The sequence below is a fragment of the Diabrotica virgifera genome, chromosome 7 (assembly GCF_917563875.1).
Source record: "Diabrotica virgifera virgifera chromosome 7, PGI_DIABVI_V3a".
NCBI classification, from domain to species: domain Eukaryota; kingdom Metazoa; phylum Arthropoda; class Insecta; order Coleoptera; family Chrysomelidae; genus Diabrotica; species Diabrotica virgifera.
In genome coordinates, this window is record NC_065449.1 from 28,666,996 (window position 1) to 28,685,469 (window position 18,474).

Sequence of the window (18,474 nt, forward strand, 5' to 3'; positions counted from 1 at the left end):
TAACACATGAAAACTATAATCAAAAAACAAAAATACGAAAAGAGCACATATTCACAAAAAATGTGTCACTTTTAAATATTTGAAGCCCCAAAAACAGAAATGAGAAGATCATAATACAAAATAAATATTTATATTTTTAAAGATTTTATCTTTCTCCTGTAGCCAGGGATCTGTTCCTTTGACTTCTTGAATTCCTTCTTTGAGGACACTATTGAAAGGTGCCTGGTACTCGATTATCCGTCTTAGATAATGTTAGGTATATCGAAGTCCTTAAGTCTCTACTTGGATATACTTAAACATTGTCCCTAGTAGGTACGTTGAGTGAGAGGTCAGTAATTTTTCGAAAGTGTGTGGCTAGTTGTGCAGCTCTTGTTGACTCTTGCCACTTACGAATTCGCCGTTTATCACTATTAAACAGAATCTGGGCCCGGATTACGTACACTCGATACGCATCGTATCCGCCATGTTTTCCCATAAGGCGCTACAGTAAAACATGGCGGATACGATGCGTATCGAGTGTACGTAATCCGGGCCCTGGTCTCGTCTGAAAAAAGCACAAAATTCCAAAATTGTTGGGGGAGCTGTATGTGTTCTTGAGTCCACTGGAGGAGGTCCAAAACATGTCTAGGTTGTAGCTGAGGAACTCTTATTGGTCGGCGACTCCTTAAACCTGAGTCTAAAATTTTTCTTCTTATTGTAGATAACGATACTCTGACTCCTGTAGCATGCCTAAATTCTCTTTGGAGGGCTGGTACAGACATAGAAGAATTTCTACAGATGGAAATTCTGATATATCTATTCTGTGGATCATTGGTAACTCGGGGTCTACCAGACCGACCTCTATTCCATATCGAGTTTGTCTCCAGGAACCTATTTCATATCCGCGAGACATCACTCTGAGAAACACCAACTCTTTCAGCCACGAACCGCTGTGAATGGCCTTCTTCAACCAAATCGATAATACTTATACGGTCCAACTCAGAAATTAAAGTACGATTCATTTTTAATCATGTTTTCAAAAATTTCACCAGAACAAATTTTTCAAATGTTTACACCTTGACAAAACCGGGTCAATTAAATGGGTAATCAAATAAAAAAAAAACAAAAATGGTATATTTTTTATAAAAAAGGCCCATTAAATATGTGATAAAGATACGGATTTATAAAAGCGTAAACATCGTAAATACGAGGTGTGATGCATGACTTTTGAAACTATGTGTACAAATGAATCTGAAGTAGGCAAGTGGCTCAAACATACTTTTGGCCATACATTATATTATAAAACCAGAAGACGTATCAGATTGTTTTATGTTTGATTTAATGTCATGCAAACCAGAAAATGAAATTGTTTGATTATTGCAGTTTGCATATTGCAAAACCTATCAAAGATAAAGATGTTAAGCTGAGAAAAATGTAGAAAATTCATTAATAAGTTGTCAGTCTAATCAAATGACAATGGATTTTGTAAAGTGTGTCTCTTATTATAGTAAATATTAAATAATAATTTATACTTTTTGCACATTATCTATATTATAAACTATTATTATAATGTAAGGAAATATGTCTTTTATTTGGATTTCGGATGCTTTCATAATAATCATTCTTAAATTACATCTATATTTTTATTTTATTACCTGAGTGAGTTGGTGAGGAATTTACCTCCGCCCATCTTACTAGCACTCATATTGACGGCCGCCTCAATACGAAAGTTGGAAATCATCTGTATTGTTTTTAGAGATTACATAAACGACTGAATCTTTACTCTTTGATATATTAGTGTGAAAAGTTAATATAACTACCAAACTTTCAAAGAAAGAGGAGCATAATCTAAATATATTGTAGAAGAGAAACTAAAAACATTGTACTAAAGACGAAAAATAACGAGGACATATTTGAAGAAACATTCTTAAAATACCATGGTTGCAAAAGGAAGTGTTGAAAAAACATAAGCATGATATTCGTGGGACCTAAATTAGTCCAGGCCAGAGAAAAGCAAAAAGGGCCAGGCCTTGAATAATTTCCTCAATAATAAGCTGTCTCATTGTGGCTATTAGGCATCAAGATCTGATGACTCCAGGGACAAGCAAAAGGCATTGCTCCGTACGCGAAAATACTCAAGAGCTTTGGAAAATTTAACCCAGAAGACATCACAGGTGTTCACACTTGGCTTTGTTCGCTTAGATCCTTGCAAAATGGACAAAGTAATTCCAAGATTAGTTAACATTGACTGACGTTCTGCAAAGAATCTTGGCTCTAGAACTCATGTAAAGAAATAGAAGACCTCCACGAAGAAAACAAGACAGTTTCAACATCAACGAGAAACTTAAATATACCTACTGAATCTAGAAAACTGAATTGTGAGTTCCGAAAGAACGTTTATGTTGTTTCATCGACTTCGAGAAGGCATTCGACCGAGTCTGACACGATACACTTTTCGAGTTAGACCAGGACTAATCTGTAAAAAAAACGTGTATTTCTGAATGTTAGAGGTGACATTCGGATTTTTGCAGATAATGTTAGGTGACACTTTCAGTAATAATAATTGACTTATGCTCCTTCTCAAATATGCCCGGAACATTAATAAAAAAATTAAAATATTTAAAAATTGCGAAAAACATCGATTTTTTCTGCTTTCTTTGCTTATAACTTTAAAACGGTTCGTTTTGGAACAAAGTCGTAGAGAAATAAAATAAAGATAATTGAATTTTGTATGATATACGACTGGTCAAAAATGTCTTAAGGTATTACCTTTTTTGCAATATAGCAATAAATACAAAATAAGGGGCCAAAATACGCCTGTTGTTATTCAATGTTTCTTAACCACTTTGGTGGCACTTAGAACCTTAGTAATTCGCTTAAAAAAGTCTTATAACTTACTTAAATGGTCTACCAAATTTCTTTAAAGTCGACCTAATAGATATTGCATAATAAATTTGCAATGTAAATGTTTTTAAAAAAAAAGTTCAAATTTTTTAAAATCTTTCTGAACAAAAAGTAGACTATTTAGAAGTTGGCTAAATTTTTTACATATAAAGAGGTGCTCTACCTATCTAATACACTTTACAGAATTAAAATCGGATTATTTAAGGGGCCTCAGCAATGTTTTAAAATTATAAACAATTTTTTGGCTTATAAACAAATAGCTTTGTTTAATAATAAAAAAAATTAATTTTCAGCAATGCAAATAATTAAAACCGGTATAATTTGACTTAAACTTTCAAATGCTGTCAGCAAAATTGCTATTTTATTTTTTAATCAAAAGTTATTCTCGTTCAAAAATTGCAATTTTTCGATTTTTTGAATGTTCCACCCCGTTTATCTCGAAAACTATGCATCCTACGAAAAAACTTGTAAGAACATTTTTTGCTTAGAATTACCCAAAAAATACAAAAAAATGTTTTATTTTGCGAAAAATCGATGTTATGTTATTCCTTAAGTTCTTTGTTTATAACAATCTCATCGACATCCGGATCAACTGTTACCCAAAAAATTCGTGTTCTACGGGTCAAAATACATAAAAAACTTGGGTAAGTCCATCTAAATAAAGGAGCCCGTAGCACCCCCTCCTGGACACAGCACTAATTTGTTTATAAAGCCAAAAAATTGTTTATAACTTTAAAACATTGCTGAGGCTGCTTAAATAATCCGATTTCAATTCTGTAAATTTCAGATAGGTGGAGTGCTTCTTTATATGTAAAAAAATTAAGAAATCTTTGTATGTTTTAGTTTTTGTTGTGCAAGATTTTAAAAAAATTTAAATTTTTTAAAAAAAGTTTAGATTGCTAAATTATTATGCAAAATCTAGAAAGTCAATTTTAATGAAATTTGGTGGACGGTTTTAGCACAATACAAAAATTTTCTAAACGAATTAGGAAGGTTCCAAGTGCAACCTAAGTGATGGAAAATCATTGAATAAGGACAGGCTTGTTTTGCCCCCTTATTTTATATTTATTGCTATTTTGCAGCAAGGGTGTTAAATTAAGGCATTTTTAACCAATCGTATCTGATAGAAAATTTAATTATCTTTGTTTTATTCCTATACGACTTTGTTCCAAAATGAATCGCTTTAAAGTTATACCTAAGCAAAGAAAGTAGAAAAAAAAACGAAATTTTTTGAAATTTTTAAATATTTTATTTTTTTATTAATGTGCCGATCATATTTGAGGAGCATAAGTAAATTATTGTTTACGAAGTTATCACCTAACTTTATCCGCAAAAATCCGAATGCCACCTCTCACATCCACCTAAAAACAGATCCTTTCTGGTCTAAGTAGCCTCTATCCGAATTGGAGATACAGAGCCGTACTGAAAAACTACTCATCAAACGTGGAGTACGACAGGGTTGTGTTTTGTCACCCAATCTGTTTAATCTATACTCTGAAGAAATCTTTAGGAAAGCTTTGGATGACAGACAAGAGGAGTAAGTATAGGCGGATAAGTAATCAGGAATATCAGATACGCTGATGATACAGTCGTTCTTGCAGAAAATTAACAAGATCTCCAGACGTTACCAAATCTAGTCAGTGAAGTAAGTCATCGGAGAGGTCTTAAAATTAACATTTCAAAGTTGGAAATATTAATATAAATCAAAATAGGTCTGCTTTCTTTTATAATGGAGAGGAGATAGTACGTGTAAACCATTCTAAATACCTTGGCAGCTGGTTAAATGTAAATTGTGACTCTGGTGAAGAGCTGATAACCAAGATAGAAATATCTCGTAAGGCTTTTATGACCTGGAAACAAGGACTATCGACGAATCCTAAAAATATCTTGGGTTTCGCACATTCTAATGAAGATGTTGGTTCTTAAAATTATGAGTGTCTCCTCATAAACATCATAAGGAGGAGAAAAACTGCTTCGGCTACATAATTAGAGGATCTAAATACCATCTACTTCGTCTTATAATACAAGGAAAAGTGGAGGAAAAGAGATGGATCGGTAGAAAGAAACTTTCATGGCTGCGTAATATTAGACAATGGTATGGTTCCGCAGTAGAAGAATTATTTGGCGCAGCAGCCGATAGAGAGGGGCTTCAGGAAATTGTTAACATTACGGAACCTAAAGAAGAATGAAAAGAATTTACATCAAGTCTATTTCCATTTTTACAGACTATCTACCACAGTGGGAACGACTGTTTTTATTGTTATTAATTTAACAAATTTTACAATAAATACCACAAAATAACAGAGAAATTATAACTTCCTGTGGAACTGTCATTCCTGTCATGTCACAATTCAGAATTTCCGTTATCAAAATCAAAATCACTTGCTTCCATACAGTCATGATGTGAACTTGTCAGATAGAGCTCATTGGTACCTCGGGCGAAAAACATTGGATATCTTAATCATCCATGTTATAATTCACATCTTTGTCATATGTTCCGATGACGGATCAATTGTAAAGGGTTTTTACCCTGTTATTTTTACTTTGGTGGCTTGCATGTAGATTCTAAGTGAGTATAACCTATAATTTTTTATAACCTTAGTCAACATTTTAAATACTTTGCATCATTTTATCTGGTTGTACACATTTTAGGATTGCACTGATGATGATCGGTCAACCGATCGAAAACTAGTTCTGTCTTTGATGCAGCCCTGTATAGGGATTTTAACAAACATACCTTTTATAAAGGATTTTATGCTAAAGAAGAAGATTAGAAGTCCGCTTTTTAACTAAAAAATAGACATAGGATATACACAAAAGATACCGTGAAATCTAGCATCTAGCCACAATGATTGCAAACCTTTGCAAAAAAGGCGCTGAAAGAAAAAAGGAAAAACATACATAAACTACATAATTATTATCACATTTTAAATAAGAACACTAACCTGTATTCGGGTCGTCGTCTATTGTCACTTTCGCATCCATTCAGGCACTTCTTGTGCACATCTTTCACCCCATCCACATTGTTATTAATCTCCACGTTCCTCCCGTTTTCGTGTATACAATAAACTTCCCCGTTACAGACCATACTGTCGCAAAAATGAATCAACTTAAATTAATATCACAGAATAATTAACGCACTTTCGATGAGCAGTTATCACAGAACACAGTATCAGATTGTCACAAGTTTATTATGAGCATTTTTGGAAATGACAAAAACAGACCACCGTCGTTTTTTGACTCGACATAGTTCAAAAATCGATTCGCGAGAGTTTCGATGTTGTATCAGTCAATTCTGGGCCACTAATGTCTACAAATATGACCTCCACTACATACTTATACTGATATTGTTTGTCATTATCACGCAGGACCTGACTGGCAACGATAAAACGATGTTCAGCGTTTACAAAAATGAGAATTACTGGTTTTTAAGGTATTTTTAAGTGGCTGGCGTTTTAAAAAACAGCTAATTTCCTCATTACCATTTAATAGACCAGGGCATTTTTTTTATTCGGTGCAAATTTACAATCTACTCTAATTACAACACAGAGTAGGTATTTAGCAAATACACTCTGGACCAAAATTAACAGACCACCTTAAAAATGGGTCATTTTTGATGTCTTATATCTCCTAAACCTGTTGTCCGATTTAAGTGATTTTTTAATATGTTATAGCCTTATTCCTTGACAATATCGTTATGATAATATTGTTGCTAAACAGGTAAATTTTCATTGTATACCGGGTGTACGAATCAAACCGTGTTTTTTTCTTAAAGTTTGCATCACCCTGTGGAAAATTCTAGCATTTGTAGAATACTGAAATTAAAACCTAACTATAGCCTCATGCTTTCTCAACATTTTGTTGTTTGATTGATTCGCTTATGTTGGATAATAAAAAGGTAGGTTCTTTAACAACTAGACATGTTTTTTTATCAATACAGGGTCATTTTAAAAAATGTTGGCAAAGTTTAAGGGGCGTGAAAAAATAATGAAAGTTTTCTTTATACACACTTGTCCGCAAATGCGTCGTTTCCGAGATATGGATGTTGAAATTTTTCTGACAAACTGACGATTTATTTATTACTTTCAAACCGGTTGAGACATGCACATAAAATTTGGTGGGTTTTAAAATGTAGTAATTACACATTTTTTGGCATGCAATTAAGCATTTAATATTCACCATTGGCGCGCATACGAGTAATATGATGTCTCATATTACCCGTATGCGCGCCAATGGTGAATATTATATTCGTATTTGTATGTCAAAAAATATGCTATAACTACGTCGTAAAACCCACCAAATTGCATTTGCATGTCTCAACCGGTTTTAAAGCAATAAATAAATCGTCAGTTTGTCAGAAAAATTTCAACACCCCCTATCTCGGAAACGAAGCATTTGCGGACATAAGTTTATAAAGCAAACTGTCATTATTTTTCATGTAGAATTACTCCTTAAACTTTGCCAAAATTTTTTTAAAACACCCTCTATCGATAAAAAGCATGTCTAGTTGTTAAAGCACCTAACTTTTTTATTATCCAACATAAGCGAATCAATCAAACGACAAAATGTTGAGAAAGCATGAGGCTATAGTTATGTTTTAATTTGAGTATTCTTCAAATGCTAGAATATTCCACAGGGTGATGCAAACTTTAAGAAAAAAACACAGTTTGATTCGTACACCCGGTATATAATGAAAATTTATCTGTTTAGCAACAATATTATTATAACCATATTGCCAAGGAATAAGGCTATAACATACTAAAAAAATCACTTAAATCGGACAACAGGTTTAGGAGATATAAGACATAAAAAATTACCCATTTTTAAGGTGGCCGGTTAATTTTGGTCCAGAGTGTAGGTTTGAATCTTGTCATGCTTTGGGCACCATCCATCGATGGTTCTCCAGTACACCTAATCAGTTAGATCTTCTGGCCATGTCCTTTTCAGTTTTTTTTCCACTAGTGGCGGCTGGTAGAGTTGTTTTATAGTTTGATTTTCATGGGCGAAATTTCTTTCTTGGGCTTTGTTTGCGTGTAATTTAATAACTTCTTGAATAAATGGTATCCCAAGGTCGTGATGGATAGTTAAATTGGAAACGTACCATGGTGCATATGCTCTCATATGCAGCGTCTTTGATTGGAAAGTTTGCAGTATTTTAATGTTGCTCGGTTTGCTGCAGCCCCATAATTCTATACCATAACTCCGTATCAGCTTTAGTACAATTTTGTGTACTAATACTTTGTTTTGTAATGATAACTGCGATCTTTTACCTAGCCAGTACATCTGTCTGATTTTTCAGTGTAGTTGTGCTTTCTTGGTTTGGATATGGTTCTTCCATGTCAGCTTTCGGTCCAAATGGAGTCCCAGGTACTTGATGTCTGATGTTAAGAGGATGGGAATGTTATTAATATAAACTTGTGGGCAGTCGATCTTTCTTGTTGTGAACGTAATTTGTGAAGACTTTTCACCATTTACCTTAATCTTCCATTTTTTAACCAAGTTTGAAGCGAATTTCAATAGTTTTGCAATTTGTTAGAAGTTCTATTTGGGTTTTCGTCCGATGTAAGAATTCCTGTATCGTCGGCAAATGTGGCCATAATAATGTCATCATCAGCAGGTATGTCAGTAATATAAAGGAGATATAGGAAGGGACCGACGACACTACCTTGAGGAACTCCGGATTGTATATGATGATATTTGGAAAGTGAGGTATGTATTTACTTTGATTTGGAAAAATCGCTCACTCGGATATGATTTTAATATCAGGTATATTTCATTAGGTATATTCTTTTTCACTTTGTACAACAGGCCTTTATGCCACACCTTGTCAAATGCCTTTTTCACACTAAGGAATACTGCTGCACACATTTTCTTTCCTTCTGGCTCTAAGGTTTCTTTTATATAATTTACAATCCGATGGTACTGTTGTATTGTTGAATGGTTCTGCCTAAAGCCAAATTGAAGATTAGGTATATTTTATGTTTGTTCTTTCTGAAATTCGGTCTAAGAGTAGTCTTTCGAACATTTTTGACATTATTGGTAGAAGGCTTATAGGACGGTAGGAAGATGGTTCTGTAGGCGGCTTCCCCAGTTTCGCAAGCATAACGATCTGTGCGTATTTCCATTGAAGAGGAAAGTGACACAGTCTATCATGCTGCTATACAGTGTGTCAATTTTAAAACTTACAATGGGCTATATCTCACGAACAAAAGCTGATATCGAAAAATGCTTGAAGCAGTTTCTAGGATAGTAAGGGGGAACTAAAACGACATGAAAGAGAACTCACCCCCATCAACCCCCTAGGATCCACCCACCACAACCAAAACAGTTTAAATTGCAAACCCCTACTTGTGATACATCATTGAAAAGCCTATAAAAATGCTATGCAATGGTATAAATAATAATTATACTGGGTGTTAATATCAGCCGTCTTACTATGACTTTAGTATTTGTACTGCTATCTTCCGGACTATTATTTTGAATGATAAGTGTCCGTCGGTACTTTTTTTTGTTAAATAAAAACTTAATTTGCCGTTTTTGCAAAACAAGTTGAAACCATTTGTTTTTTGGTATCAATAATTTTTGGTTTATTTTGAGTCTTTTAAATGCCATTAGTGTTCATCATTTGTACGATCAGTACTGTCATTCAGCAGTAGTTGTCACGATGGTTTACAGTATATTTGAACGCGTGGAGATCATTTTCATATTTGCCTTCCAGAACCAGTGTTATTTACGAACAGCTCAAATATTTATTGAAAGGCATCTGGAGGAAAATGTAAGTCACGTGTACGTCCGCGATTTAGTTGAAAAGTTTAAAGCAACGGGATCAGTGCACAATAGAAAAAGGGATGCCCCAATATTACTGAATGAAGCATCCCAAATTGAGGTCCTTGGAAATTTTGCAATAGAGCCTACTGCATCAACACGAGTCGGTTAGAAAGGTGTTGAAATTACATAAGTTTCACCCTTACAAAACACAAATTCTTGGATTGGAAGGAGAGGTCCTATTGAGTGGTCACCAGACTTACCGCCACCTGACTTTTTTCTATGGGGTTACCTCAAGTCAGTTGTTTATAAAACTCAACCTGCGTCACTTAAGGAATTGCGATAAAGAATTACGCAAGCATGTCGCGCTATTACTAGAACATTTGCCAAAGTTCGTGCAGAATTTGAAAATAAGCTGTATTATAGTTTACAGAACAATGGAACCCACTTTGAACATTTACTTAATTGACATTTTTAACAAATTTGTAGTTCAACAAAAACCTCATTAAATTTTCCCTTTAAGCCAAAGTTTCACAATTATTGCTTCACCCTGTATAATTATTATTTATATCATGGGATAGCATTTTTTTATAGGCTTTTCAATGATGTATCACAAGTAGGGGTTTGCTATTTAAACTTTTTTGGTTGTAGTGGGTGGGGCCTAGGGGGTTGATGGGGGTGAGTTCTCTTTCATGTCATTTTAGTTCCCCCTTACTATCCTAGAAACGGTTTCAAGCATTTTTCGATATCAGCTTTTGTTCGTCAGATATAGTCCATTGTAAGTTTTAAAATTGACACACTGTTTACAATAGTTAACAGGACTATCGCTTTCCTAGATAAAGGCTTTAATACTTCACCATTAATTCATATCCTGAAACCATGAGGGTTTATTCTATTTATCGTCTTCCAGATCTCTGTTGGTGTACATGGTTTCAGTGGTAACGATAATTGACAAAGCGCGTCGAAAAATTTGTATACTTCTTCATCTTCAGCGTTGACTTCTGTATGTAGACTAAATAGCTGGGCGAGGTGTTGTGCTAATGTGTTTGATTTTCTTTCATCGGGTTTCAGGGCATTTAGCACAAAATAAATCGATGTTTAAATACAGCACCTAGAAACTTTCAGCTTTTTGCATTATGTTCAGGATGATGTCAAGAAAAAAGTCTACTGATAGAAAAATGGGTGGAAATGCATAGTTGCATTTTAAAGTGGATAAAATATATCCAATAGTGCATAAACATGCCAAAATAAGTGTATTAAGGGCCAGATTGTGTTCCTTGGAGGTTTTGGGTCACTGAAAACGAATACGCCACCAGAACCAAAAATCCAAACACAGTTGTGGTTTTGATCAGATTTCCCCTAAGGTATTGAAACAAAGCATTCACGCTCTCGCAGATCCACTGACGGATATTTGTAATGCCTCTTTTTAACAAAGAATATTTCCTAGTATGTTTACTAATGTAGGTAACTACTGTTTACTAACGTATGTATGTAACTATCTATTGTAATCCCTTTATTCAAAAGTGGTGATAAAGATGACCTTAACAACTACCGTCCCATAAGTCTCTTATCTGTGTTTTCAAAGATAATTGAAACTGGTTTATACTAGAATGAACGCATTCCTAAAAAAGCATAGTGTCTTGCATAATTTTCAACATGGTTTTACATCTTCTAAGTCTACAACTACAGCTCTTGCAAATTTCGTCAGCTTAGTGTTGGATGCTTTGGACAGACGAGGGAAGGCATGTGGTTCATTTCTCGATTTGTCCAAGGATTTCGACACTTTGGATTATAATTTGTTGCTAATAAAACTTGAGGGGATTGGTATTCGTGGTGTAGTTCTAAAATGGTTTACTTCCTACCTAGAGAATAGAAGACAAAAAGTAAAGATAACATCTAATGGACTTGTAAACGAATCAAACACATTGGATATCCGTTATGGTGTCCCTCAGGGTAGTGTATTGGGTCCTCTACTTTTTATAGTATTTATTAATGATATAGCTTTGGTAACTAATTCACTGACTGGGGTTAACATCATCAGTTATGCTGATGATACCAACATTCTAGTCACAGGAACATCTGATCAAAATTTGCAAAATAAAACTACACAGATACTATCCACCATCAACAGTTATTTCTTATCCAACAAACTAGTTTTGAATGAAGAGAAATCAAAGTATATGATTTTCACGTCAAATAATTTATTAAACCATCAAGCCACTATACAAGCAGCAATAGATAAAACAGACTGCCCGAAGCTGCTGGGGGCCCTTTTAGATAGTACAGTAGAACCTCGATTATCCGTCAGGGCACCGGACCAAGAGTATGACGGATAATCGAAAAGACGGTTAACAGAACATTAAAAAAAATGAAAATTCATGGTACAACTCTCAAATTTCATTTGTATGGTTTGTTTGACAATATAATAGGGATTTGTGTTCGTAAAATCGAATCAATTTAAAATATTTTGAAATCTTTGTTTGTACTGTTGCTTCACATTTTGCGACGGCTGAATTTCTTAATCGGCATAAGATCATGCAATCTACTTTGGCTTCTTCTTGTTGAGAATTCCACTAGATGAATTATTGCATATGTGACGCAGCTTTTCTAGATTATTTACGCAAATCTTTGTCAGTTACAATAGGTTCATCAACATAACTACAGTCAAATTCCAAGTCTTTATCAGCCTCTGAATCTGTTTGGTCCGCTTTTGTTGCCATTTCAACGATTTCTTTATCTGTCAGCAATGGATAGCCGTTTGTGTCCTCATCACAAATCAAATTAACTTTTTTTATTTTTTTACATAAAAGTTTTTGCTTATGTAGTCAATAAAACTTCTGTATGTACCCTGACGGTTAACAGAGGTGACGGTTAATGGAGAGACGGATAATCGAGGTTCCACTGTAATTGTAAATGGTCAAACCACATTTCTAATTTGAAATCCAGATTAAGTAGCGCATGTTATGCATTGAGAATTCTTTCACGTCTCTTTAATACATCAATATTAAAAACAGTATACTTTGCCCATTTTTACTCAATAGCCAAATATGGCATTGAAGCTGGAGTTGTACCTCTGAATTAGAGCAGATATTCGTACTTCAGAAAAGAGCTATTAGGATAATGTATAAAATGAAATTTAGAGATTCTTGTAGAGGCATCTTTAGACAAAACAATATTCTTACAATTCCTGGTCTGTATATATTTTCGTGTATAATGTATTTACATTGCAAAATTTATTAATTTAATAAATTTCAATTTAACCATGTTTATTCAACAAGATTCAGAGAATCACTTTATGCTTCCACAACATCGTTCTGTTTTGTTGGAAGGTAGCACACATTATGCAGCCATAAGTTTCTTTAACAAATTGCCAATAGATATACGAATAAATTTACATCAGCCAAACTTTCGGAGGTGTGTACATCAATACATTTGTGAGCTAGTGCCATATTCTAAAAAGTAACTTTTAAGTATGTTTTATCGTATTTATTAATTTATATACGTTTAAGATGTATGTCTGTAACTTTGACTTGTCTCATACATGTACTTTGTATAATGTCGCATGTGATCAATAAATTTGACTTGACTTACTTGAACCGACCACCAGAACACATGGTACCCAAGGTTCACTGCTAAGACATGTCATTTGGAGTTTTCGAGGGTTTTCGGCACTAAATAGATGCAAGAATATTACTCGGGGGTTTTTGTGGTTGCTGAACAAGAATGCGCCATCCGAACAGGCCCCCGGTGCCCAAAAACCCTCCAAACTCCTGAAGATAACATGCCTTAGCAGTGACCTTAGGCACCAATTGGTCTGGGGTCAGTTCTGATAGCGTATTCGTATTCAGCGATCCCAAAAATCGCCTAGTAATCTATTTTCATGCATTTAGTGCCAAAAACCTTTGAAACTCCAGAATATAACGTTCCTTAGCAGAGATCGCGGGCACCAGGTGCTCCGAGAGTCGGTTCTGATGGCGTATTCGTGTTCAGCAACTCCAAAAATCCACCGTGTAATCTGTTTGCATCAATTTAGTGCCGAAATCACTCGAAACTCCAGAAGATGACGTGACCCTAGATAAGAGGTGCTCCGAGTGTGGTTGTGATGGCATATTCAGCAACCCCAAAACTCCCCTAGTAATTGCATCAATTTAATGCCGAAAACCCTCGAAACTTAAGAAGATGACGTGCCTTAGCAGTGACACTGGTCACCAAGTGCTTCGGGGGTCGGTTCTGATGGCGTAGTCGTGTTCAGTGACCCCTAAAACTCAAGAATAGTAAAATCTGGCTCTTAATATACTTATTTTGACATGTTTATGCACTTTTGGGTGCATCTTACTCACTTTAAAATGCAGTTATGCATACTGATTTTTTCCTGATGTCATCCTGAACCCAATGCAACAAGTTGCAAGTCTCTATAGGTGCCGTAATTAAAAATCGATTTATTCCGGTGTTTTTAATGCTAAATGCCCTGGTCTATTGAATTTAAGATTTAATAGGGAACTTGCATAAAATTTTAAATTCGAAAAAAATGGTATAAATCACAACAGAACATAATTTAGAACCTGTATCAAAGATAAAAAAGTTTCTTTCGTTTGGCCCCTAAAGACGACTAAAAATTCAACATATACCAGCCATTCCAAAACGCGTCGTAACGTAACGGGGTTGTATGTTTACATTCTAAACCAATAATTGTACAGTAGAGCGTCGATAATCCGAACTAATTGGTACAGGGGTAGTTCGGATTATCAAATTGTTCGGATTATCGAACATATGTTCAAAATACATACAAAGCTCATAAACATAGTACATATTATGTACATACGTTTTAGTTACAAAGAATAAAACACCTGCATAATAAACATATATATTGTATGTATTTCTGCATAAACAAAACAAAAATCCGCGGTCATATTTTGCCCATATTGTCATATTGAATCCAAAAATTCGATCCGTGATCATATTTTTTAATTTTATAATTTTTTTGCGTTCGGATTAGCGATCGTTCGGATTACCAGGGTTCGGATTATCGACGCTCTACTGTATATATAATTTTAAATTAGACATTATAAACGTCAGTAAAAAATACAGTTATGTGACGTTACAAATGTTTTTGATCGTTTGAACCATTCATAGAAAATTTGTACTTTTACAAAATGGTTTTATTTTCAATAGTAAACCTTCTTTCCTTTCCTTCAAAAACTGTATCAAACTCCAATCTCAACAAACTGGTATATATTATTACAACGACATACGATAAATGTCTTTAGAATATAAATATTTTTCCTTTATTCCCCGACGACGAGCTGGCCAAATACCCAAGTAGGTGGAGGCCAATAAACTAAAGAAGAAGAAGAATATACGTAAATATAACCATAAACGGAACCACATAGTTAAACTCTGTGACGTCACGGGTCGTTTGAACTATTTTAAGATAAAGACACAGCCGTGAGGTACATCTTTTCGATATGATGCAAGTCTTCGAAATGCCGCCCCTTAAGTATTATTGAAACTTAACTTTAATTTTTATTAAATGAAACGACACAAAATGAACGAAAACTTTTATTTTAAAAACAAAACATACCTTAAATTAAATAAAATATGTATTAACATTAAATAACATTTACAAAAATTACCTTCTGACGTTAGCAAACTGTCAATAGTCGAGGCATTGAAGCACAAAAAGGCCTTATTGTCGATTTTTGGCGCAGTAAGACGGATTTTAATGCAGTTTGGTGCGTTGGATTCGTGAGAATTTCAGGAAATTTTGTGAACTAATGTAATGAATAAGAAATCTCAAATTGCATTTGTGCATAAGAAAAATGCATTTCAAAAATGCATTTCGGTAAATAGTGGGAAAAATTGACTCAATTTTCTTACTCGGAGGTTTTTGGGGTCGTTGAAAACGAATATGAGGTCGGCGAGAGTGTGCAAACTACCTGGTGCCTGCAGCGGGTGTAATAAACGTCTTCCTCTGGAGTATTGTGCTAATTTATCATATAATTAGCTTAAACTCATTACTCGGGGGTTTTTGCGGTCGCTGAAAATGAATATGAGGTCGGCGAGAGTGTGCAAACTACCTGGTGCCTGCAGAGGGTGTAATAAACGTCTTCCTCTGGAGTACATAGGCGTAACCAGGGGTGGTTTTGGGGGTTATAACCCCCCCTTTTGGATGTACTTTGAGCTCTATACGCTTAACACCATTATTATTCCATATCCCTCAGAAACCTTCAAGTAGATGTAACCCCCTCCTTAGGATCATCCTGCTGGAGTATTGTGGTAATTTATCATATAATTGGCTTAAACTCATTACTCGGGGGTTTTTGGGGTCGCTGAAAATGAATATGAGGTCGGCGAGAGTGTGCAAACTACCTGGTGCCTGCAGCGGGTGTGATAAACGTCTTCCTCTGGAGTATTGTGGTAATTTATCATTGGCTTAAACTCATTAGTCGGGGGGTTTTTGGGGTCGCTGAAAATGAATATGAGGTCGGCGAGAGTGTGCAAACTACCTGGTGCCTGCAGCAGGTGTAATAAACGTCTTCCTCTGGACTATTATGGTAATTTGTTAAATAATTGGCCCAAACTTGTTACTCGGGGGGTCTTTGCGGTCACTGAAAATAAATATCGCAACGACTAAATTCTAATTTCATATCATTTAAAGCAGTTTGAATTAAGGCGCAAGTGGATGATGTGGTTTTGCCTTGAGAGAAAATTACTAAATACAGAATGTACTTAAAATGGCTATTGCCAAAAATAAAAAGATTGTCATTGGAAAAATGTTTTCATCTGTTGATGCATTTACCCAGCATTTAAAAAGGGTATATTTACAAACACAAATTTGGCTGCATGGAGAGGACAGTAACATGAACCCAACCGATTGGGGATGGGAATTACAAAATAATGTATTAATCCCAGTTAGAATGACTCAGCTACCTGGTCCTCCAAACATTTTAAATTTAATATATCATAATAATATGATCTTCTTCTTCTTGTGGTGTTTTCTCCTTTAGTGGAGGTTAGCGACTACACTGGCAAATCTGTCTCTGTCCAATGCGGCTCTAAACAAAGATGCTGAATCAAGGCCGGTCCAGTCTCTAATATTTCTAAGCCATGAAATCTGGCGCCTACCGGGACCCCGTTTTCCTTCAATCTTACCCTGGATGATCAGTTGCGCGAGGCGGTACTTTTCGTTTCTCATTATGTGTCCCAGGTAGCTAACTTTTCTGACTTTAATGATTTTCAGCAGTTCCCTATCTGTACCTATTCTTCTCAGAACATCTTCGTTGGTGGTGTGGGTTGTCCAAGGTATTTTCAAGATTCTTCTATAAAGCCAGAGTTCAAAGGCTTCTAACTTGTTCGTCAGTGTTGTGTTGAGTGTCCAGGCCTCCGTTCCATACAAAAGTATTGACCACACATAGCAATGCAGAAAACGACATCTAAGGCTGATACTAATGCTACTGTTACAAAGTAAGCTTTTCATTTTGATAAACCTCTGTCGGGCTATCTCTATTCTCGCCCTTACTTCTTGTTTATAATCAAGTTTATTATTGAACCAGCAACCAAGATATTTGTATTGGCTTACGTATTCAAGCTGTTGGTGTTTCACATATATTGGAAGAGGTAAATTTTGGTTCCTTGATATTTTCATAACTTTGGTTTTCGCAGTATTGATCTTCATTCCCATTTTTTCACAACTCTCAGTGATATGATAAATTATATACTCAAATTAATATATGATAAATTATATTATGATAATAAATTATATGATAAATCATCTCAATTATATGATAAATTACCATAATACTCCAGAGGAAGACGTTTATTACACCCGCTGCAGACACCAGGTGCTTTGCACACTCTCGCCGACGTCATATTCATTTTCAGCGACCTCAAAAACCTTCGAGTTACAAGTTTGGGCCAATTATTTAACAAATTACCAAAATACTCCAGAGGAAGACGTTTATTACACCCGCTGCAGGCACCAGGTAGTTTGCACTCTCTCGCCGACCTCATATTCGTTTTCAGCGACCCCAAAAACCCCCGAGTAAGAAAATTGAGTCAATTTTTCCCACTATTTACCGAAATGCATTTTTGAAATGCATTTTTCTTATGCACAAATGCAATTTGAGATTTCTTATTCATTACATTAGTTCACAAAATTTCCTGACATTCTCACGAATCCAATGCACCAATCCGCATTAAAATCCGTCTTACTGCAAAAAAATCGACACTTCAATCCTTCAATGCCTCGACTACAATCCGATTTATGTAGTCTAAAGTAGCAGCTATTGAGGACTCTTGAAATGAGTGCTAAAGTTTTTACTTTTGTTTGTCTTATGGAGCTTCGTAAATAATTTTTATAATTTTTAATTTTGAAAAACTTCTTTTCGCACTAGCTACCGAGACAGGCAGTGTTAATAAAATTCTTAGTGATACAACTACATTTGGGTATAAAGAAATTAAGGTATTTTGGCACAATCAGTCCAAAATCTCAAAACCTTAAAAAAAGGTTTCATGGAGTATGGTATCATTTGATATATATCACGCAATTCTTCTAGAAGATCATTGGAATCTATATCCAATTCTTATTCTTTTTCTACTGAAAATAGTGAATGAAGATGCATACAACATTTTTCTAGTGATAATTGATGGATTCGACCGTTACTTGATGGAAGTTTTTATCATTTTATCTAAAAATAAAACACTGAAAACGTGAAACACTAAATTTTGTGGAAGTATAGAAATCAAACGTTTTCAGTGTTTTATTGTTAGATTTTTCCAGTGTTTTATCATCTATTTGCCTCCATTTAAAAATATCATATAAAAATT

The 18,474-nt window shown here is 34.8% G+C and overlaps 1 protein-coding gene across 7 annotated transcripts in view; it reads right to left on the bottom strand.

Moving 5' to 3' along the window:
* The window catches only part of LOC114330604 (NAD kinase), a 214,517-nt gene that overhangs the window by 97,630 nt on the left and 98,413 nt on the right, over window positions 1–18,474 (bottom strand). The window contains exon 1 of one of the 7 annotated variants that reach the window (XM_028280006.2): window positions 5,829–6,215. The exons of the other annotated variants lie outside the window; for them this stretch is intronic. Coding sequence (XP_028135807.2) covers window positions 5,829–5,971 — 143 coding nt within the window. The 5' untranslated portion in view covers window positions 5,972–6,215. Of the gene's footprint in view, window positions 1–5,828; window positions 6,216–18,474 lie in introns of those variants that run through there. 7 annotated transcript variants of the gene reach the window in all.